The sequence below is a fragment of the Halichoerus grypus genome, chromosome 5 (assembly GCF_964656455.1).
Source record: "Halichoerus grypus chromosome 5, mHalGry1.hap1.1, whole genome shotgun sequence".
In the NCBI taxonomy this organism is placed as follows: Eukaryota; Metazoa; Chordata; class Mammalia; order Carnivora; family Phocidae; genus Halichoerus; species Halichoerus grypus.
The window spans coordinates 157,447,613-157,469,345 of record NC_135716.1 but is presented as its reverse complement, the minus strand read 5'-3'; the positions used below and the strand labels follow the sequence as shown (position 1 = coordinate 157,469,345).

General features: G+C 53.6%; 1 protein-coding gene across 1 annotated transcript; it reads right to left on the bottom strand.

Moving 5' to 3' along the window:
• Window positions 1-5,857: 5,857 nt before the first annotated feature.
• On the bottom strand, window positions 5,858-20,744 carry HEYL (hes related family bHLH transcription factor with YRPW motif like). Its single transcript, XM_036102788.2, has 5 exons — window positions 20,611-20,744; window positions 14,328-14,394; window positions 13,216-13,299; window positions 11,844-11,925; window positions 5,858-8,792 (listed from the first exon to the last, which is right to left on the bottom strand). Exons 1-5 carry the CDS (start codon window positions 20,688-20,690, stop codon window positions 8,119-8,121), a joined length of 987 nt encoding a protein of 328 aa, XP_035958681.1. The 5' UTR covers window positions 20,691-20,744; the 3' UTR covers window positions 5,858-8,118.
• Window positions 20,745-21,733: the final 989 nt, after the last annotated feature.

The window sequence follows — 21,733 nt, the reverse complement described above, 5'->3', positions numbered from 1 at the left end:
CCTTGCTCCATGGACTTCTCCAACATGGCCACTGACTTCATCAAACCTTCAGGGAGAGTCCCTTTCTCCAGATGGCTAAGACAGAGTCTTACGTAAGGTAAGAAAATCGTGGGGGGACATCCCATCACCTTTGCCATATGATGTAGCTTCACCATGAGAGTGACATCCCTCACCTTTGCCATATTCTATTGATTAGAACCAAGTCACAGGTTCTACCTGCACATAGTAGATGGGATTGATTGTACAAGGTATGGACACCAGGAGGCAGGGGGTCATGGGGTCATGGGGGCCATTATAAAGTCTGTCCCCACACCTGGTGATTGCAATGGAGGGAGGGATGGGACAAGGACTGAGGTTATTTGAAGGGGTGCCCTCTTAGCAAGGTAAGGAAGGAAGTGAAACCAGGAGGTGACCAATGGCTGGGAGGGGGTGGTGGGGCCAACGATTTGAAGAACTCTGTGAGGTTGGAGAATTTCTGCCATGGGAAAGCTGAGCAGAGGGAACTTGAAGGAGAGCACATGGTGGCTGGAGGATGGGATGTTTGAAATCAGGATTCTCCAGAGGAGACGTTTTTGGTGATGGTGGGTTCTGTGGGGGTGGGCAGTTGAGGTGGTGTGAAGGTGGTCACTGGAATTGGGGAGGTCTACATGGCCTGCCTGCTCCCACCCTTGTCACTCTCAGTCTCAGTCTGTTCTTCACACCATGACTCCTAATATGTATGCCAGATCAAGAGTCTTCTGGACACTAATTCTTCCATGCCTTCCTGCCTCACTCAGAATAAAATCTAACATCCTCTCATGACCTGTTCCCCACCTCTCTCCGACTTTATCTCCTGCCACTCTCCCCCTGCTGTCTACACCCCAGCTACACTGGCCTCTGGGACTAGACCTTGACCCTCCCTGCCTAGAACACCCTCCCCTCTGATGGTTGCGTGGCTCCCTCCCCCTTCCTCCCCTCCCTCCCTCCCTCTCCTTCCCTCTTCCTCCTTCCCTCAGCCTCTTTCCTCTCTCCCCCTCTCTCCTTCCTCCCTCTAGTGTCAGTTCAGACTGTCATGCTAGGTAAAATAGCACCTTCCCCCCATCACTCTCTGTTCCCTTATCCACCCCATCCTTCTTCCCCATCCAGCATTCCATGTATTTATGTATTTGTCTAGGTGTTTATCATCTGTCTCCCTCCATGAATCTGGGGCTTTGTTTTAGTTACTGCTGTATCCCAACACCTAGATGAGTGCCTGCCACACAGTCAGCACTCCCTGTGTGTTGTTAAGAAGGCAGACAGAGCTGGTTTCTATGTCCTGAGGGGTGGCTGTGTTGATACTGATGGGTGTGAAGCCAAAGCCTTGAGGTGTAAGCCAGGAGTCGTTGTGGAGGCCTGGGTACCCCTCCCACCCCAATATGGGGAAGGGGTGAACACAGAAGATGGAGCACTTAGTAGGCACTTAAGAGCTCTGCCACCTATCAGCTGTGTTACATTGGATGCGTCACTTAATCTCTCTGAGCTTCTGTTTCTTCATCTGTAAAATGGAGATAATAATAGAAACAAAACCTAAACTGTGGAGCTGTGCAGATAAACTCAGACCCCACATGTGAAGCACTTGGTACCAGGCTTGCATATGGCAAGTGCTCGGTAATGGTTGGATAATGTTACAGGACTTCTGTGTGCCTACTTATGATCCATGACTCTCTGCTGCTGTCCAAACAAGCTCTGCCATTTGCTGTTTTTCTGATCTGGGGGCAAATTATTTTGCCTGAAATATGACTGGGTTTTTTGTCTGCGTTACAGAGATAATAATTCCTGCCCTGGCTCCCTTGACCAAATTGTCAAGGGGCGTGAGTGAGGTAACCCCCTTGAAGGCACTTGAAATGTAATGTGCTCTGCCTTATGAAGCATTCCTACTGTTCCTTCTCGTTGAGTGATTCCTTTTAGCGTTGCTGGAGTTGTTCATTATTTTACTGGGGCTCCAACAGAGCATCTGGGTGCCTGGGCTGGAGTGTTACACACTGGAGTTCCTTGAGCAAAGCAGGGCAGTCCAGATCTTGCCCAAAGGCCTGAGCCAACGCTGACTTTAAAATGGCCCTTGGGCTCAGGGTTGGCCCCTGAGGTTGGCCAGACAGCCTCAGCCTTTCTGAGATTCATGGACTGAATGACACTCTTGCTTCTTTCTACTCTGACATGAAGTTTAAAAAAAAAAAAAGTCCTGAGAGCTGGGGTCTTTGGAGACCCAACGCCTGGCCCCTCTTCACCCACCACTGTCAAGTAATTAATGAGGGCCCTCTCAGCAGCCCTATTCATGAGAGACTTAACTTCCACAAACAGAGCCCACAGCTCTGTGAGGCCCCACATTTTACCAGAGCTCCAGGCAGGCTGTGTCAGTTGGAAGAGAAGCAAGCAGGACAGCCAGTCTGGGTCAGGGAAGGTATGAACATCAGTCACATCCTCCTCCCCAGTGGGGAGCCAGGATGCTGGAAGGAGGCCCTCAGGGCCCCATATGGCACACAGTCCCCCCAGGGGAGGCTGATCAGTTGTGGGTGAGGCCCACTGGTAACAAGCCCTCCTACTCTTACACTGTGTTTTCTGGGGGAGTTCTCTAGAGCACTGGGCCCAGTACAGACACAATTCCATTTGAGGGAATCTAACCTACCCTTGTGGAATCAGAGAATGGTAGGTGGAATATCTATACTTGGTTCCTTAAACTCAAAGTAAATTGACCTCCAGATCATGGGTGTGCATGTGCGCGCGCACACACACACAGACACACACACAGCAGTCATAGCTTCCAATGGCCCTGCCAGGCTGGGTGGTAAGGGCCAGGTGATAGAGACTATCTGTCAACATCCATTCACACCTATTTCAGAGAACAGGGCTAAAATGCATTTCCCAGCCTCCTTTGCAGTTTGATGTGGCCAACCATCAAAGTTCTCACCAAGAGAAAGTTGATGCACATAGACATGCCACTCCTGGGTCTAAGTTTAAAAAGACTGGTCATGCCTATACCAGACTCTTGTTCCCTTCTTGCTGGCTTGAACCTATGGAGACCTCACTTCAACCAGGTAGACCCAATGCCCTAGGGGATGGCGAGGAATCAAGATGGCAGGAATCTGGGTTCTAGAATGTCTGCACTGAGCAGAGTTTCTGGCTGACTTGCAATATTCACCAGGCATTTACACAAGAAATAAATAAGCTTCTGTCTTCTTTCATCCACTGAGTTATTGCTGGGCCTCTTTGTTACAGCAGCCAAGCTTTACTCTCCCTAGCACCGGGGAGAAAAGCATGGTGGGATGAAGGCTTCCCAGGCTAACATAATAGTCCAGCCCAAGTCCTTAAGGCCTACCACTGAATGTCGTTGGCTTTGTAACAGGAGGCATCTTGGGAAGGAAGCAGTGTACTGTACTGGTTAAGACTGAATCAGATAGACCTTCGTTTTCATTTTGACTGGAACATTGATTAGTATTGCAAATTTTGGATGCTTTCACTAACAAACTGAGTCTCAATTTCCTCTTCTGTAAAATGGGGGATAATAATGTTCTTGCTCTCTGGGCTATAGGGAAGATTATATGAGATAATGTAAGTCAAGGGCTCAAAATGTTTACTGTTATTAATGGAATCAGCTGATATTCAGGCCTGATTTTTCCTACTCTCTCTCCCCAGGAAAAAGAAAAGGAAGCTAATATCTTGAGATTTTCACAAAGTTAAAAAATACTCAATGACTCTTGATTGAATTACAAATCCCCAAAGCTTTCAACACAAAATGTTTCTTAGGGATCTACCATGGGCCAGGGACTAGGAGGGGCTTGGAGGACAGAGATGCCCTTGTGGAAACTAATTTCTGCTTTGCTTCTCAGAAAGTATGAGTTCTTTTTAGGCTCACAAACTGGAGTCCAATTCACCTACTGAATGGAAATTTATGTTGACTAGGAAAGAAATCCCAACTCTTCTTCACACCTCCTTATGGGATGTCTGGGCTCTGTTGCACACAGGTTAAATCATCATCTCTGGGGCCTGGGCAATGATGTTTTTAAAAAGCATCTAAGTGTTTCCAATGAACAGGTAGACTTGAGTCTGAAAACTCCTTCTCCCAGTCACTACCCCAAGCAAGACTTTCTTAAACGGGTCTGATCTTGGCATTTACCTTGGCATTCACCTGGCAAAACCTTCCATGGCTTCCATTGCCTATAAGCTAAAGACCAAACTCTGCATGGCACCCAAGGTTTCCCCCAGTTTGGATCTGGTCTCTTTCCATTAATGACACTAATGGGCTAAGATTGACTGTTTCATATGACCCAAGCTCTGGGGTGAAGGCTTTCTGTGTGCTACCCCATTCGATCTCCCCTAACTTTAGGAGATGGTGTCTTGGCTTAGTTTTCTCATCTGTAAAATGGGAACACTCCATGAAAAGCATTACCAACAGTGCCCAGTACAGTTACCACTCAGTTAATAGCCATTACTGCATTATCCCTATTCTATCGATGAGGAAGTTGAGGGTTAGGGTTGTTAAGTAACTTGCCCAAGACCACAACCCTGATAAGTGACAGAGGTGGAGGCTGAACCCAGGAAGCCTGGCTTCAGTGCCCAGGCTAGCCCGCCTTCCCTTTGTTCCTGAAGGCCCGTGCTCAACTTAGAACCAACTCGCAGGGCGCCCTGCAACGTCTCCAGGTCTTTGCACCGGGGTTCCCTGTTCTGGTAGAATGGCTCTTCTGGTGCTCCTTCAGGAAGTCTTCCTCCCAGCTGTCCCCCCTCCCCCGTGGCCACCCCAGGCAGAGGCAGACATCCCCCCTGGGTCCCCTCAGCCTTCTCATCACCCCTGGCTCCACCACGCCTGGCCTGGTGTGGAGCAGGCCTCTGCAAATGTGTGTAGGATTGATTGCAAGCCAGATCCATCAGGGCAGTAGTGGAGAACAATACCTGCTGGAGGGACGCCTCCCTGGTCTCAGCTGTCAGTGTGCGCTCCAGCGCGAGCACACTCGCACTTTTCTCTGGCCAGAGCCTCCCCACCATTTGCCAGAACTTCCAGTCCCTTGGCCCTGCCTCTCACTTTGCTCTCCAGCCTCCCTGCAAAGTCAGCCAGTTGGGGGGGGAGGTTCACCGCTCAAGGGCCTGTATCATCCAGCAGAGTCTGGAAGATTCCTCACCTCCCCAGTTCATTTATTCGACGAATATTTATTAAACACCAACTTAGAGCCAGGTACGGTGCTTGGCACTGGATCCAGGGTGGAGAGCAAGCCACACATAGTCTCTGGGCCCACAGAGCTTACGTGCTGGTGGGGGAGATGATCAACCAAGAAGTAAACACACATGGATGTGCAATGGCAAGTGCCTTAAGGAGGGAAAGAATATGGGGCTTGGAGATTGATGAACTAACTATTCAAGCACAGAAGTCAAGGAAGCCTTCTCCGAGGAGGTGAGTTTAAGCCAAGGGTATAAAGAGCTCAGTCATGTAGAAGGTAGGGGAAGGGCATTCTGGGCATGGGAAGAGCATATGCCAAGTCCTGGAGGTGGGAACAGGCTGGAATGTTGAGGAAATGAAGGAAAGCCAGAGTGGCAGAAGCACAGTGAGCAAGATTGGAATTGGCTGGAAGTGAGGTTGGGACAAGAAGAGGAAGAGCTTGCATTTTATCTTGGGAATAATAGGGTAATAGTGTAAGGGTTTTACACCAGAGTTGGTATGATACGATTTGCATGTTTAAAGCTCTCTCTGGTTGCCTTGAGAACTGAGTGACAAAGCAAGATGGAAGCAAGATGACCTTGTGGAGGGCAGTGATCTGGGGACAGGTGAAATGGCCAGACCAGGGTGATAGCCGGGGGCTTGGAGAGAAGTGGATGGACTCCAGAAATCTCAAGAAGTAGAATCTTTCAGAGGTTTTTAGAAGAACTAAAACAACTTTATTGGATGCCTGCTACAGCCCCAGCAAGGGGGTAGGAGTCGGGGACACCAGAAAGGCTTGGGAATAGAAACAAAAGATACAAATCCTCAACCACGAAAACAAATACATAGTCACCTTTCTCATTCACCATCTCTTGGGGAGAATGAACTCAAGATCAACTCAGATGCTGAAAGTTCTGGGCCATTTCCACCTCATTCGATGGTGTCAACAGATTCTCCTGGAATTGGGTCCTGGAAATGTGGAAATGGGTTTCCCATATTCTCAGGCTATGAAATTGCCGAACTGTGGGACTGCAGCACTGACCTGGTACCCTGGAAGCAGGGAGCCGCCAGCTGGGATAGCCCGGGAGAGGAGGAGGAGGGGCGGGAGGAAGATTAGGAGCAGAAGCAGTTCTTTCTGCCCTCTGTGACGAAGGTGAAGTTGGGCTCTTCCCTTTGTCACCTCCCTGTGCCCACCTCTCCCAACTCCTGGGAGCCTGCTGACTTGCCCTGCCCTCCCTGTCTGTCTCCGTCAGGAGCACCCCTGGCCGGTGACCCACTCCCTGGAATGCTGCCCTCGCTCCCCACAGCTGCACATCTCAGATGCATCCAGGAGGACAGAAATCTGATCGAACAAACACTGAGGACTGAAAGAATACATTAGCTCTTCATGCCTCCTGGAGGAATTTGCCTTTTCAAAAGAGATTTCTGGGTCGTTTAAATGATCTCTGCCCTCTGCCCCATTTCTCCAAAAGGGCCCTTTCCCCCAGGGTTTTAGCAAACTCTATGTCTGAGCCCAAGGATCTCCTCAATTTAGTCTCTGGGGACAGTAGTTCCATCAAAGGGTGGGCGTGAAAGAATCTTCCCAGGGGTGACATTCGAAAGAAGTATTTACCAACCAGCGTGGGGGCCTGGGGGAAAGCCACATGGGGCAGCGGGGCATTTAGAGGCCCTCAAGGGAAGCAGATATCTGCCAACAAGCACAGAAGTGGCTCTACATTTTAACGGCGGGTCTGGCAACATGGGTCCAGCTGAACGTCAGTCCCCGGGCTGCCCCAGTCCTGTCTGGCCTCTGCTGTTCTGCTGGGAATGGTGGCCACAGGCCATTTGATCCCTCCGTTAGAGGATGAGCGGCCAGGGCTGGAGCTGGGTCCTGAAATGGCCTCTGAGCAGAGCCAGCTGCACGGCATCCTGGGTGAACAGGATCTCAGGACCTTGACCCGCCGTGTGACCGTGAAGGGCCCAGCCGCCTCTGACTGTCCTTCCTCTCGCCCCTCCTTGCAGTTATTTTTGTCCAGCTGACAGCCCTTGGCTGTCCCACAGTCTGGGCTCTGCGAGCCGGATGCAAACCAGGCAGCACAAACGTCTGGTGCTGAATCCCAAGAGGGCCCCTCCAGGGGCGCCATCACATGGGAACATGACCCTCCACGCTGTGCACCCAACAGGGACCAGGCATCTGGAGGATGGTGATGGTGTGAGAGGCAGGGAGCTGGGTTCTCTGCTCAATCCCAGCTCTTGTCTGGGAGCGCTGTCCCAGGCCTGGTGGTAAGGACCCCCTGTTTTGGAGCCTTATTGCTGCCCAGAAACCTCCCATCCCCATGCAGGGAACTGGGGGTCAGCCGGAGTGTAGGTGTCTGCAGCGGGGAAGACCACCCGAGCAGGCCCTACTGGGCCCCTAACTGCTGGGCCTTGGTTGCAGTGGCAGGGGGGCCTGTCCCGTGGTTCACTGCAACGGGGTGGGCAGGGGCAGACGGGGGTTCCCCAGAGACCGCTTTGTGGTCCCTGCTCTGTTACTGTCTCCGGAAGTGAGGCAGACACTAAGTTCTGGCCCTGGGGGCCTGGGAAGGCTGCACCAGTCAATCACTGCTCAGGCTGGGTTCTGAACTCTCTAGGCAAGCAGCCGGCCTGAGGCCATTGTGCCTTTTAGGGTCAAGCTTAGTTCCCAGACCTTAGATTCATGCCTGCTGCCCCCAGGAAAGGGTCTGGGCAAAGCTTGTAGGGGCCCTCCCAGGGCTTATTTGTCCCAGGTAAGAAATGAGACCAGGCCTCTGAGATCAGAACAGCTCCAGGAGAGCTGGGTCTGCAAGCTGGGATGGGCAGTGAGGAGGGGAGATGGGCCAAAGGAGGAAGGGGCCTCTGATGGGTGAGGAAGATGCCTTCGCAGACAGATGAGCCAGGCCAGGAAGCAGGGCAGAAAACAGCACTGTTTTTAGAGCTCCTGGAAAAAGAACCCTCCTCGCTACTGGGGAAAAGCCAGCTCAGAAAGCCCCGATTTCAGTGATTTCGGAGACCCAGGAGTGGCAGAGCACGGCTCCTGCCGGCCTCCCAGCTGCCCCTGGGGAAGAGGGCCTGGGGGCAGGAACAGCCACATAAGCAGGGGACCCCACGATGCTGGGGGGCATGGGGGAAGAAGATCGTAGGAGGGGTGCCATGTGGCTGCTCCTGGCAGCCCTGATGCTGGGGGCCACGGGCAGGGGGGCGGCTGGCCTCTCCAGGGGGCGGGCCCTCCGCGTAGAAGATGCCCCTCGACTGGGCAGCAAATTCCTGCGGGCTGGCAGGACGGTACCAGCAGCTCTGCGCACAGGAGTGGTTCGGAGGGCCGGGATGGGGTAAGCGAGAGAGGAGGCGCTGGGGAGGATGGGACCGGGCACTCTTCCCAGGATGGTGAGCTGGTTGCTTGGGGCTGACAGCCCTGGACAGCTATGGAAGAAGGACCAGGGCCAGGCAGGGAAGGCCAGGGGGCCAGCGGGCGTGGGAGAAGGCTCCATCTCGGCTGCATAGCTGTTGAGGTGCGAGAGAAGACGAATCCGGACGGGGTCTGCACGGCTGCTCGGCCCTTCCAGGACCCCCAGGTACCTGATGACCTCGGTGAGGCACTCCCGAAAACCGATGCTCCGGAAGTCCACTGCCAAGGCTCGGGCATCAAAGAATCCTGCAAAGTGAGGCGTGATGAGGGTGTGTGCCAGGCGAGGGCCAAGTGCTGATCTGGGCTCAGACCTGTGTGACCTTGGGCATGCCACCTCACCTCTCTGAGTCCCAGTCTCCACATCTGTAAAGTGGGAATAATCACCCCTACCTGGGATAGAGGGGGGGGCACTGTGATGATCAAATGAGTTCACTGAACTACGAAGCATGATAAAATGTAGAGTGCCGTTTTCATTGAAATTCACGATGAACGCAGAGAAGAAACTTGGCGACTAAGATAATGTCATTTAAGTGGACACTTGCCAGGTGTGAAAGACCTGTGCCCATGGGAGGTGGCGACCACAGCCGTCAGGGCCGGGGGGGCCCCCCCCCAGAGAAGGCAGCAGAGTGTCATACTGAAGCCTGAGGTCTCTGGAAGCCAGGAGAGCTGAGTTCAAATCCCAGCTCTGCCACTTAACTAGTGGCCTGACCACGGACGGGTCTCTTAATCTCTCTAAGCCTCAATTTCCTTGGCTGTAAAATGGGCACATAGTAATACTTACTGCACAGGGCTGTGAGGGTGAAACTAAATGCAATGGTGCACAGAAATAGTCCATGAATTCAAAGTTAGCCATCATTTACACTTGACCCTTGAACAGCATGGGGATTAGGGGCACCGATCCTCCCCCAGCACAGTTGAACACCTGAGTAAACTTTTGACTCTCCGCCAAACTACTAGTAGTGAGAACCACCAGAGATCACTTTTACTGTGATAGCAATTTCCTGGAGAGAAGGACTGCTCTGGCAGAGATGATTAGTGCCACATGGGGTCTTAAGCAGATACTCGCAACCCTTGAGCTCACCACAAGGGCAACAGGAGGGGGCTAGGAAATTATTACTGGAGTACGGTATGTATATGCCACAGTTAACTTCATGCAGTTATGATTCTACTACATCTTTACATTTACATTTCTCCCCACTGCAAATGGCACCATGTGCAGTCTGAAAGGGTTTGTATGAGGAAGTTTTGCTAAATTTTAACTTCAGTAATGGATGTGTGTATATTTTATGGTAGTGAGTGATAAAACAGACTTGTATCTACATCTACTTTATGCATTCATGACATACCTAACTTTTTCTTAATTTTTTCAATATTTCTAGGCTATGTGGTGTGTCTACAATTTTTTTTCAAATGGTTGCAAATCTCCAAAAATGTTTCCACTTAATGCAAAAACTCTGCATGTAAGTGAACCTATACTATTCAAACCTGTGTTGTTCAAGGGTCAACTGCATATTACTGGCTTGGCCCCTGAAGGCATGTGAGTTTGTCCCCTAGCCTGAAGGGCAGTCAGGAAAGCAGGACCCCACTCTGGTCCTCAGCTGCCGACATCAGTCTGGGATCCTCAGTTTGGCTGGTTTCAGTGACGTCTGACCAGGTGGCCTGGCCACAGAGGTATTCGGTTCTCACTGCCTTTCCACCTGCCCCTCTCTCAATCATCTTCTATGCACAGACAGACCAGCCTCAATGGGCACTGACCTCATGACTCTGGCTGCAAATATCTGGTCCCTGGTTCATGGCCGAGGCTCCCATAGAGGGACAACTCTGCAGGGGATGGTGTTTGGAGTCAGGCCTCCTTGGAGACAAGACCTTACTCGGCTGTATACTTAGTTTCTGTGTTTGCTGTTCTTTTTCAGCTAACATTTTCTGAGTTCTTATTAAGTACTCAAATTTACATTATCTGATTTAATTCTCAGAAAAATCCTATCATTATTATCATTCCAGAGATGAGAACATTGAGGCATAGAGAAATTAAATCACTTGTCAAAGGTCATAAAGCTAGCAAGTAATAGAGCCAAATTCACAGTTCATGGGATTTGAATCAATTCAATTCAGGATTCTAACCCAAAGCCATGCTCTAAGCCAGTCCTGTCCTCCCATTAGCCCTTGGCCGGAGAAGGGTGATGCCAACAACCCCCAGTCTCGAGATTCTTGTGAGAATCAAATGAGATAACATTGGTGAAAGCATTTTGAAACTATAGAATTCTGGCCAAAACATTAGTCACTATTTTTCTTTGAATTGGATACCCATAAATGTAGCTGGAGAGCTCTCCCCCACTGGTTGATTAGAATCAGTTTTCACTGTTGGCCATGCATTCCTTTGGCAGAAGTTCTCCCAGTGACCACCTGCACCAGGGTCATCGGGCGTGCTTGCTAAACTTGCAAATTCCTAACCTTCAGGCCAGGCCTCCTGGCTCAGAATCTCTGGGGTGTGCCCTGTGACTGTCTGCCCCCAGATGATACTGTGGCTCACTGAAGCCTGAGAAGCACCAGGCTGGGTCACTTGAAATGTGACTGCCCCCTCCAAAGGTGGTCAAGTTAAGGTTTTAGGACTTAGGTCTTTGTGGCCCAGGTTTGTGGAGATTTCAAGATTTCTCAATTGTGAAATCGCCAAAATACACAGTGAGGCTTCATGCAAACAGAATTTCCATTTGTTCAGAAGTCTTTTTAAGGCCACAGTTCCATGACTTCACTGCAATGGCCCAGCCCAAAATAACGGCACGAGTTACATTTGGGTTCTACTATAATCCCACGACGGGTCTTCACTGTGAGCATGACCTCAGCACCAGTGCAGCTAAGGACGCGCATGACCTCAGCACCAGCCCAGAAGGCACACCAGTGAACATCTGTGGCTAAACATCTCAGGCAGGCCCCTCCCAGGGTTTCCAATGGGATCCCAGTGGGAATGAGTTCATTCGGGCTAAGGCTTAAGGAGGGTGGGGGTTAAGGTGGGGAACCCGTAGGGACAGGGCATCTATGCAGACCCCCTCCAAGGGCTAACTAAGGCTGGAAGGAGTGGAGTAGAGGACCAGGTGGGGACCACTGGGGACACTGACAGTGGAGAGGGTAATGCTGAAAGGGTTTGGGACAGCTGCACCTGGACCTGCTTCAGCCCCACCATAGACCGTGAGTTCCTTGAGGCCAGGGACCATGTCTACTTTGCTCACCAGTGGATCCGCAGGGCCTAGCCCCCAGATATGTGTTTCATGAATGACTCCCGGGAGAGAAGAGCATCGGTACCTGTCCCACCAGTGGCGTGGAGCATTTTCAAGTGATCCACTGTCATCTGCAGGACCTCGGCCTTCTCCAGCTTGGAGGAGCCCTGCGTGTACAGAAGACAGAAGAGTGAAGGCCTCCAGCTGACCTCTCGCTCCCCTCCCTATGGTGTCATCAGCCCTCACCGGCTCCCTGTCCCCATCTTCTTCCCACTCCACCATGGCCTGCGGGGGGGCTTCTGCTTCGGCCAAGGTTTCCCAAATGAACAGATTCTCTTCAGTTCCCATTTTAGTCCGTGTGCGCCCGCTGCATTGCTGAGCAGCCTTCCCGAAACCCCTCCTTCCCTTGACTGCCGTGACACCACTTTTTCTAGCTTCTCCTTCCACCTTATTCTGCCTGTTCCCTTAAAATGGGGCTATTCCCCAGTGGGCACTGGCTCCCTTTTCTCACTTGGCACATTGTACCCGGCAGGTCTCATCGACCTCCATGGCTTAGCGCGCCATCCCCAGAATGCCACTCCCGCGTACCCACCTGCCTCCTAGACCAGCTTCCCTGGGAATCCAACTTCACGCTCACCACGCCCCAGATCTAGCTCATCCTCTTAGCCCCACAGCACTTGCTCTTTTTCTATTCTCTCTCTTGAGCAATGCTTGCTACGCCTATAGCATCACCTGGTCTCCCAGGAGAAACCTGAGGGTCAGACTCTCCCCGTGAGCTCCTGAGGGCAGGTACCAGGTCTAGGTCACAGCTGGGCCTGTGGAAGTGTCAGTGAACGTCTGTGGAATGACCGACTTGTTCTCACCAGCATAAAGGAAGGCGCATGACCCATGACCGTGCATTGGAGCACAGGGTGGAGAATCTTTGAGACTGTCTGATTGATTCACCGTCCGACTCCCTTCCCACTGTCACCTGCTCCCCACCCCCATGGGCAGCGGCAGGGTGTTCACACCCCAGCAGCCCGTTCTGCTTTCAAACGGCTCTGGAACTGTCAGCAGTGCAGAGGGCGAGGGGGCTCTAGACTCACACAGTTCTGTGGTCCGGTTCTGTTCTGCGACTTCCTAGCTGTGTGATCGATCAAGTGCAAAGTACTTCACCTCTCTGTGCCTCAGTTTCCTTACCTGTGCAACGGGCATAATCATCCCTAACATTCAGGATCATTTTAAGGATTTCTGTCAAGGGGATGAGGGACAGAAAGCCACAACACTGGAGACACCAGAGTAAATATAAATTTCCATGCCCTTTCTCCCTGACAGATATCAGCAGGTGACAGATAGCAGCAAACGAGGTGCCAGCACTTCAAGCAGCTGCTACCAGTCAATACGACATACCACGAAGACTGGGCCGTATCTGCCACCTGCGTGGGGTGTCCTCTGGTACCATCAGGAATATCACATACCTGTTTCTCAAAGGCGGTGGGGACCAGGCGTCGCAACTCAGAAAGGCTGCTGTTGATGCGGTCTCGGCGCCGCTTCTCTATGATCTAAAACACAGTGACAGGAATTTACTCGTGGGCACTTCGCCAGCTTCCAACGTGCTTTGAGGGACATGGATTCGTATCTTCCTTCACAATATTTTTGTGAGGGAGAGAAATCTGTTCTTACTTAATGGAGGAGGAAATCGAGGCTCAGAGAGGGGCAATGACTTGCTTAAGGTCACACAGTAAAGAAGTGCAAAGCTGGGAGCGGAACTCCAATCTCTTGTCTTGGTCTGCAGGGCTGATGTTCAAAATGCACAAGGGCAGGTACAACAGGAGACCGGCCCATCAGAACAGGGACACCAGCCACAGCCCTGCAGCAGGCCCTGGAGGTTCCTGTGGGCCAAAGTTACCCCTTCAGGTGCTGGGTGGTGAAGAGGCATTGCTTCCAGCTGGGGAGGCCTCTCATTCACACGACCTCATTCTCACCTCACCCTACTGGTAGCCGAATACTGATAGCAGGGCAGACATTATGACCCCCGTTTTACAGATAAAGATGAGGGCTGGAAGGAATGGTTTGCCTAAGTGAGGGGCAGGGCTGGTCTCTGCCACATTCCCAGTCTTTGGACCCCCCGGGCAGAAGCACAGCTACATCCTGGGGACAAAGGGCAGGGGGCTGGGATGAGGCAGCAGAGAGCCAGCCAGGGAGCCTCCTTCTTCTGTTCCCCTCCCCCACCCCTCAGCACCCTGAGAGGAAATGAAAGTTCTGGGCTTGGAGAGAAGAGGGGGAAGGCTGGAATAAACAGTAAGGGCTAACTGTGAGTCAGGTGTTGTCCTGAGTGTAATTCATTTAACCTCCAAAACCGCCCTGTGAGGTACGCACCCTCATTGGTTCGGTTACACAGTCGAAGAAATGAGGCACAGAGAGGTTAAGTGGCTTGCCCAAAGTCTCTCCGCTAGCTACTGGCAGAGCCAGGACTGGCCCTCAGGCAGTCTAGATGGGGGTGAGGTTTCTGACCAGGGTTCTCGGGGCCAGGCCCCTGGGGACTCAGGGCAAAGATTCGACGGGCAGCTCTGCCGAGACAGACACTCACCCCTCTGCGTTTCTTCCTGGCTTGCATCTGCGAAGGGCTGGGGGTGGACAGCGGCCTGGCCATCTGGCTGCAGGAGAAGAGAAAGGCTGCTTTTTCAGAGCTGGGGGACCATCTCCCTGGCCTCGGCTGACCTTGGAGGAGGTGGGGATGTGGGCGGGCACTGCCCCCTCCCAGGAGGGCCGTGGTCTCCCCGGCGGCAGAGGACTCCCAGGCCGGGAGGCGGCGCAGGGCAGGCGTGGGTGGGAGCCCATCGCTCCCCCCCCCCCACCACCACCCCGCCAAGTCGCCCCTGCGCTCGGTTTCCTGCCCCAGGGCCTCGCGGCTGCTGGGGCAGGGGGTGGGGGCTGGGCTCCCGGCCCGACCCGCTCGGCCTCGCCCCCTGCCCCTCGCCCCTGGCCGCGGGCGTCGGGGAACCGCAGCGGGCCGCCGCGCTCCTGCAACCCGATCCCGGGCGGGGCGGGCGAGGGCCCGGGCGGCGGCGGCGGCGGCGGCGGCGGCGGCGGCGGGGCCGGGCCGGCGGGTTGGGTTTCAGAGGGAGCCGCTGGGAAGAGCGTGGAAAGAGCAGATGCCGCCGCTTCCCACGGGCCGGGCGCGCCCGCCGCCCGCCCTCCGCCCCGCCGGCAGCTGCCGCCTCCTCCCACGCAGCGCGGCCCGGGCGAGGGGGAGGCGGCATCTGGGTCACAGGCCCCCTCGGACTCTCGGGACGCTGCCCTGGCCTCCCCCGAAGGCTGCAGCCCCGCATCGCGTCGGGCCGCCCCTCCGCCCCTCCGCAGGCCTGGCACAAGACGGATATTTGCTCGCACTCCGGGAGTCCCCATCGCCGGGAAGAGACTCAGCCTCCGGGGTGGGGGTGGGGGGGCGGAATGGGGGGGTCTCTCTTGCCCCGACTGACCGAAATCTTCTCCAGCCCAACCGCTCGCCCCGCTAACGGTTTCCTGCTTCAGAGGCTCTCCCGGAACAGAGGGGATTCGCGGGGTTGCACGGAGGGCCATTCATTTGGACAACACCCCGGAGGCCCCATTCAGGTCCAGGGCTGGACTGGATGCGGTCCGCCAGGCCCCAGCCGACACTCAGCTCCCAGGGGGAGATGCCCTATCCACGAATAACTTTAAACAAGGGGACTCCCCTGCCATTTCCAAATACAAAATGCCACACATCTGAACTCGTACCCGTGAGCGTACCTCCACCTCCACCACCACCCCTGTCTTCACCCTGGACCCCCATCTCAGCAAAGGCATCCCATCTCCCAGTTCTGCGAGGCCCCCTGGCCACCACTACTTTTGATTCCTCTTCTGTCCTCACCCACCTCATCCAAAAGTGCCCATTCCATGTCTGAGATATGTCTCCCCTCTGTCCTGCTTATTTCCACTGCTGCTCAGAGGACCAAACCTCTATCATCTCTCATGTGGACGGCTGCAGGATTCTATTGCTGGGACCCTTTGCACCCCTTTGACCCCCTACAAACAGGCCCAGTGATCATTTAAATACACGTCTGATTTTGTCATTCTCTTAAAACTCCTCAGGGCCTTCCCAATGCTTTTAGGATCGAGGCCATCATCTTTCAGGTGGCCCAGCTGGCTCTTGTCACCTCCTAGACTCAACTCTCCTTTGCTCTGTATGCCTCAGCCTGTGATGCTCCACTCCTTCCTGTGGTAGCATATACTGCCCCCCTGGCCTAGAGTTCTCTGCTGCACCCTGTCTCCCCACCCCCAAGCCCCAGCCTCTTTTGCCTAGTACTTTCTACCACTGTTCAGATCTCAATTCAAATGCCACCTTCCTGGGGGAGCCTTTTTTGACACCCCCTTCCCACTAGATGGCCCCTGCTCTACCCTCTCCTAGCATCCTGCATTCATAGCATGTATGCCCATTTGTTGTTTTTTATGTATATGATTATTTGATTAATGTCTGTCTCTGCACCAAGTGCGTAGGCTCCCTGAGGTCATGAACCATGCCTGTCTCATTCACCATGGTAGCCCCAGTACCCAGCAAGTGCTTGGAGCATAGCAGAGCCCATGTTGAGCTCCCTCCTCCTGCCCCCATCTTTGGCATCACTGGGGAGCAGAGAAGTGATACCATAAAAGCTACCTCCCAGGCCTTTGTGGAAAGGGGGTCTATGTGGCTCACCAGGAGGGTCCCAGCCCATGTGACTACCCTCTTGGCATGAGAGGTTAGATCATTTTCATCAACTGCTCAAAGAGAGAAGGTTGCAGGAGAGTCCACATCAACTGTGATCAAATCCCACTGCTATGTCCCAGGCTTTGTCCAGCTACATCTGGAAAAGGATATCTCCTTCCAAACATCTGGATGAGAAGGGCTGGTCAGAGGCCTATGAAGCTCCTGGGAGGGATGGCCCAGCAAGCTAGGTCCAGGGCTCGGATGGCCCAATCCTGAGATCTGTAGGGCAGCTTGTTTACAAAGCTACACTCAGGACAAGCCCCAAGAGCCAAGGGATAATAAAACATGGCCTTTGTCCCCCCTAGGCTGGATAAGGAGTCTCTAGGGGTATTGGGTTAGCACTGCACACGTCACTGCCCCTCAGCCTGATCCCTCCTCGGGGACCATCTGCTGGAGGTTGACGCACCCCTTGCAGGGCACAGCGGCTCTGCCATCCCTTTATCCACTCGCCTGGTCACTTGTTCTCTGCAGTATTATCCCTCTTCCCCGACTCCCATATCTCACAGGCAAACCTCACTTCACAGTTTTCTTGGCATCGCTACATATATTTCCCTCCTTTGAGCCTAACAAAAGCCCCATTTTACAGATGAGGATGCTGAGGCTTGGAGACCGGAGGCAGCTTGCCCAGCCTACGCAGCTGCTAAGGAGCAAAGCCAGCATGGGAATCCATGTCTTCTGGCTCCAAATTCAGCATTGTTTTCCCTCTTAATTCCTATTTCCTGTCTGTCTGAATAGCCCTCCAGTCCCCTTATCCTTAAAGCTCCCAAGAGCTCAACCAGAGCTCACTTCCAGGCTGTGATCTGGCCCTGACACTGGGGGGAGGTGTGAGAGCTTCTTGTCTGACAGTCTGAAAATAAGGCAGATTTTCACGGACCCAGAGAAGATATGCTGACCACCAAGATCTGTTCCATGTGCGTCGAGTGGTCCCTAGCCAGATTTCTGGGGAGGTCTCTTGGGGTGTGGGGGAGAGCAGCTTTCCAGGTGGTCTGGCTGCCAGTCCTGATGCCCTCAGCACTCACCCTCAGGCCCCCTGGGGCACTCCGCTCCCCCCCCCCTGCCCCCCAGGGAACGCCTTTTGCATTAACCAAAGGCAGAATCATGATATCCCCAATGAAGGGTTTTCAGGAGTGTTGAGCCCACTTTTAAAATAAGGCAAATCTGAGAGGGGAAGGGTCTGTTCCAGGCCACACAGCAAATTGGAGGAAATTCCAGAACTGGAGCCAAGTCTCCTGGCTTTTAATCCAGTGCTCTTCCCAGTGCACCCCGTATCGTCACCCCTCCCCCACCATGTGTGTCACATAGCCAGTACTCCTTGTTCTAGACAGTACTTCCACATTTACTTGTCTCATTTATTGCACAATAGCCCTGTGAATTAAGTCTTTTTGGGGCTATTTCACATTAGGAAAAATAATCATTTGATAGATGGAGTGACAGAGACACAAAGAGTTAAGAATCATGCCCAGCAAATCAAGTCTTCAGGCTTCTAATCTTTTCATTAGACCCAGCTGCCTCGTGAACATGGCACCCTCCAACTGAATGAAGACCCCTTCCAGAGCAGCATTTGTTGGAAGTTACCTTGGGCTAAATCAGGGAGCTGTGCACTTTAGGTACATTACCTCATCAAAAGCTCACCCTGTGAGGTAGGTATTAGCATCCCTGTGTTGTAAAGGAGAAAACTGAAGTTCAGAAATGCCCACGTTAATGGTGGTGAGAATCAAACTCAGGTCTATCTGACTTCAAAGGCCACCATGTGCCTTAAATCATGTAGGAAAGACCCACAGGCCCCGACCCAGTGCCTGACATATGACAGGTGTTCACTGAATGTTCACAGAGGGGGAGGGGAGAGAGAGGTTATACTCTCCGTTGGGACCCAGCTTGTGTCGGCAGAGGGCGGGGGGGGGGGGGTGCTGGGTTCAGATAGGAGATCTGTGTGTGATTATCTCATATGGGGCAAGATGCCGCCATCAGGCAGATGCCCACAGTGACAATGGAATATACCCTGCTCCTTATTCTCACATCTCTGAGTGTGGGGGATTTACTCCCTGCCTCTGACCCCAGGGAGGCTGGCTGCCCCAGTCCCATGGCCCTTGCCACTGTTTATCTGGCTTTCTCTGTACACGAAGCTCTTCTTCTCTGAGAGTTCCCTGAGGGCAGAGGCTTAGCAGGATACATCTGGGCCCCCCACGCCCAGCCCAGGGTCTGGGCCACAGCAGGCATCGTTCAGCACACCCTGAATTGAAGCATTGATGTCTGCTGGGGGGAGGGCCCTTTGGTGAGTGCTACAAAGAGGGGTCTATAAGTCAGCCTCTGCCAGATGTCCAACTGCTTTCTCTGCTCTGAGAGGGTCTGCTCCTCTAAGAATCTAGACAGTCTCTAAAAATGGGCTCTGGCTAAAAGGACAAAATGCCGTGTAGGAAAAATCTGCCCACTGATCCTTTATGCCATTGCCCAAATGCCACCACCTTCAAGAAACCCTCCACGATGCCTCTGCTTGTAAGTGACCTCTCCCTGCTTGGGTGCCCTCACAGCCCACAGTCTGTCTCTCCTTCCATCTTCCATCCTGTCCATGGTCTTTGTGTGACCTGGCAGGTCACTGGCCAAACTGCAAATTCTTGGAAGACAGAGGCAGCTCTCTGGCATCAATTTCATGCCTCTGATTCATGAAGACCCAATGACATTGAATTTGAGAGCCCTCTCCACCACCAGCACATGGTGCTGGGCCCTTCCCCAGCTCCTAGCAGGCCCAGACTCAGAGAAATGCTTCTCTAAATAGCAGTTTCTGCTAAACAATTTAAGAATGCTAATAAGTTGCATAGGAAATTGTATTATATACCCCAAAACCTAATTAGTGTACAGGATGCAAGGGGGATATCTATTACCTTAGCTCCTGTTATAAGCTATAAATACTTGGAAACTGGTGGCATTTTTACTAGGCTTTGTGATTAAGGTAGGATCTCCTGGTCTCAGAAAACTGGAGTCACTGAAATGATGAAATCCCTCAAAAACATCCCTAAGGACGAACTGAATCCCCCTTTCAAATCTGTTCTAGAGAGTCAGGTTTGGATGAGCCAGGAGAGATCAGATAGCCCCCTCTCTTTCCCACTCCATGTCCTCCTTTTATTTTACTGATGGGGAAACAGGCTCAGAAAGAGAAAGCAATGGCCCAAGGTCACATGGTGAGTTGGTGGCAGACTTGGGGCTGGGACTCAGGCCTGCAGACTCCCACTCAGTCCCTGCTGCTCTTTCAGGGCTCTGGGCATCACATGTTGGGTGCCTGACACGAATTAAACATTTGCTATGTGCTAAGCCCTGTGCTAAGCTCATGACATGCATCATCTTATTTGATTTTCCCAGTAAAACTGGGATCGGTTCTATTACTTATACCCATTTCACCGATGAGGAAACTGAAGCTTAGATTGTTCACAGAACTGGGGGAAATAGCAGAACGGTACCAGTGGAGTTTGTTCCACAGGTTTGAAGCAAGTCAGAATATTTACCAAAAGCTGAAAGACATTGGCAGCAGGGTGTGCATTAGAAAGTGTTGGAATTGGAGTGTAGGCCCCTGCACTGACAAGTCAGCTATTATTTTCTTCGGTACCAAAACCTTGATTCCAAAGTCCAATTTGCTTAGTGGAGGGGAGATTTTCTTCTCCCTGGAAGCCTTTTGTGTACTACATGGAAAGTGCACCCAAGCTAAGGTAGAATAGAGAAAGTATGGCTATTCTGCCCACTCAGCGGATTCCGGACAGGGAGTGTGGAACCAATACTCCATGAGGGTTTCCTAAGATCTTCAGGGAAAACTCCGCGCCAGTCGCCTCAACCTGGCACTTCTACAGAAAGACGATCACCAACTGAACATGAGACCCCAGAGCTGAACTCCACTTCCATCCCGGCACCCTGAGCCCGAAATGGCCCAGAGCGCAGAGGATCCAGACACTCGTGCGTGTCACGGCCCACGCTGCACACGTGTCCCCCACTTGCACCCCCACCCCACACACACCTGCGGGCCGTCGCCCACACCTGCGTCTCCTGAGGCCGTACGAAGGACTAGTCCTAAGGCCCGCTGAACCCGTCCAGACACTCCCAGTATCCCCATCCCGGCCCTCACCTCAGCTCGCCCTCGCGGCCCACGTCGATGGGTCCGTCGGACTCGCTGTCAGAGCCGCTCGGCTCCCTGGGCCGCTTCATGGCGAGCGCAGGCTCTGGGTCTCCGCGCGACCGTGCGGGCTCCCGGCCGGGAAGTCGGGCCCCGCCCCCGCCCCCGCCCCGCCCAGGCCCCGCCCCGGCCCCGCCGCCCTTTCCCAGGGCCCTCTCCTGCGCCGCAGCCCCCGGCGCCCCGGCGCCCCCTCGCCCCCGCGGTGACGCGCAGGCCGAGCCGTGGGAAGGCCCCGGGCGGTCACCACCCCCTCCGACGGTTGGGAGGTCCGGCTCCGCTCCGCCGCCCTGGCCGCTGCGCGCTGGGTGGCCTTGGGCAGGTGCCCTTGGAGGCCCACCTCCGGGGAAGCCAGGGGTCCTCGTCTGTCCCTGGTTCGCCCCGGGAGCTGCGGGTCTCTGGGGGCGCCGTTCCGCGATGCCCCAGTTTCTGCAAGGGTCGAACCCGCCGGCTCCTGCCTCCTGGGGTTCTGGAGGAGGCAGACACATCGGGTTTGGTGAGGTTGGTGGGAGTGGCTGTGGCCTGATCCTTGACGAGAATCCTCCAGCAGCTTTTCCCATAGGGTCCAAGGCATGTGGAATGAGTGTGCGTTGGGCGGGCGGTCGGGGGGAGTGGGGAGGCTCCAACATGAGATAAGCGGCTGTCATCCCCCCCCAAGGGACAGCTGAAGATGCGGCGGTACCGCGGCTCTGGCCAAGAGAACTGGACTGGGTGGTGGGGGCCGGTGGGTGTCCCTGGGAATCCATTCCCAGTTACCAGAGGCAGAGCTGGCCTGGGAGGCCAAGAGCGCCAGGAGAGGGCTCCATTCCCAAAGCTGTGGCAGGGCCTCAAAAAAGGGGGTGGGGAAGTACTCTTCAGCCTCCCTTCCTGGGTCCCCACACACAACCAGACCAAACTGTTCACTCAGTGGGGACTGCAGCTGAGAAGGGAGACTCAAGGAAGATTCTCAGGGATTCACCAGCCATCCTCATAGCCCAGTACCTCAGGGAAGCCCCCAAGGCTCAGAAGGAAGCAGAATGGGAACAGCCTGCAAGGTGGACTTCAAGGGCAGGGAGGAGGAGACAGGAAGGTCTTGATG

Bases quoted from the DNA above. Each gene is read 5' to 3' on its own strand.
- HEYL (XM_036102788.2), bottom strand. From the start codon at position 20,690: ATGAAGCGGCCCAGGGAGCCGAGCGGCTCTGACAGCGAGTCCGACGGA. The intron at 11,926-13,215 runs GTATGTGATATT...CTGTACACGCAG, and splicing joins CCACCGCCTTTGAGAAACAG to GGCTCCTCCAAGCTGGAGAA. The intron at 8,793-11,843 runs GTACCGATGCTC...CTCACTTTGCAG, and splicing joins CCACGCCACTGGTGGGACAG to GATTCTTTGATGCCCGAGCC.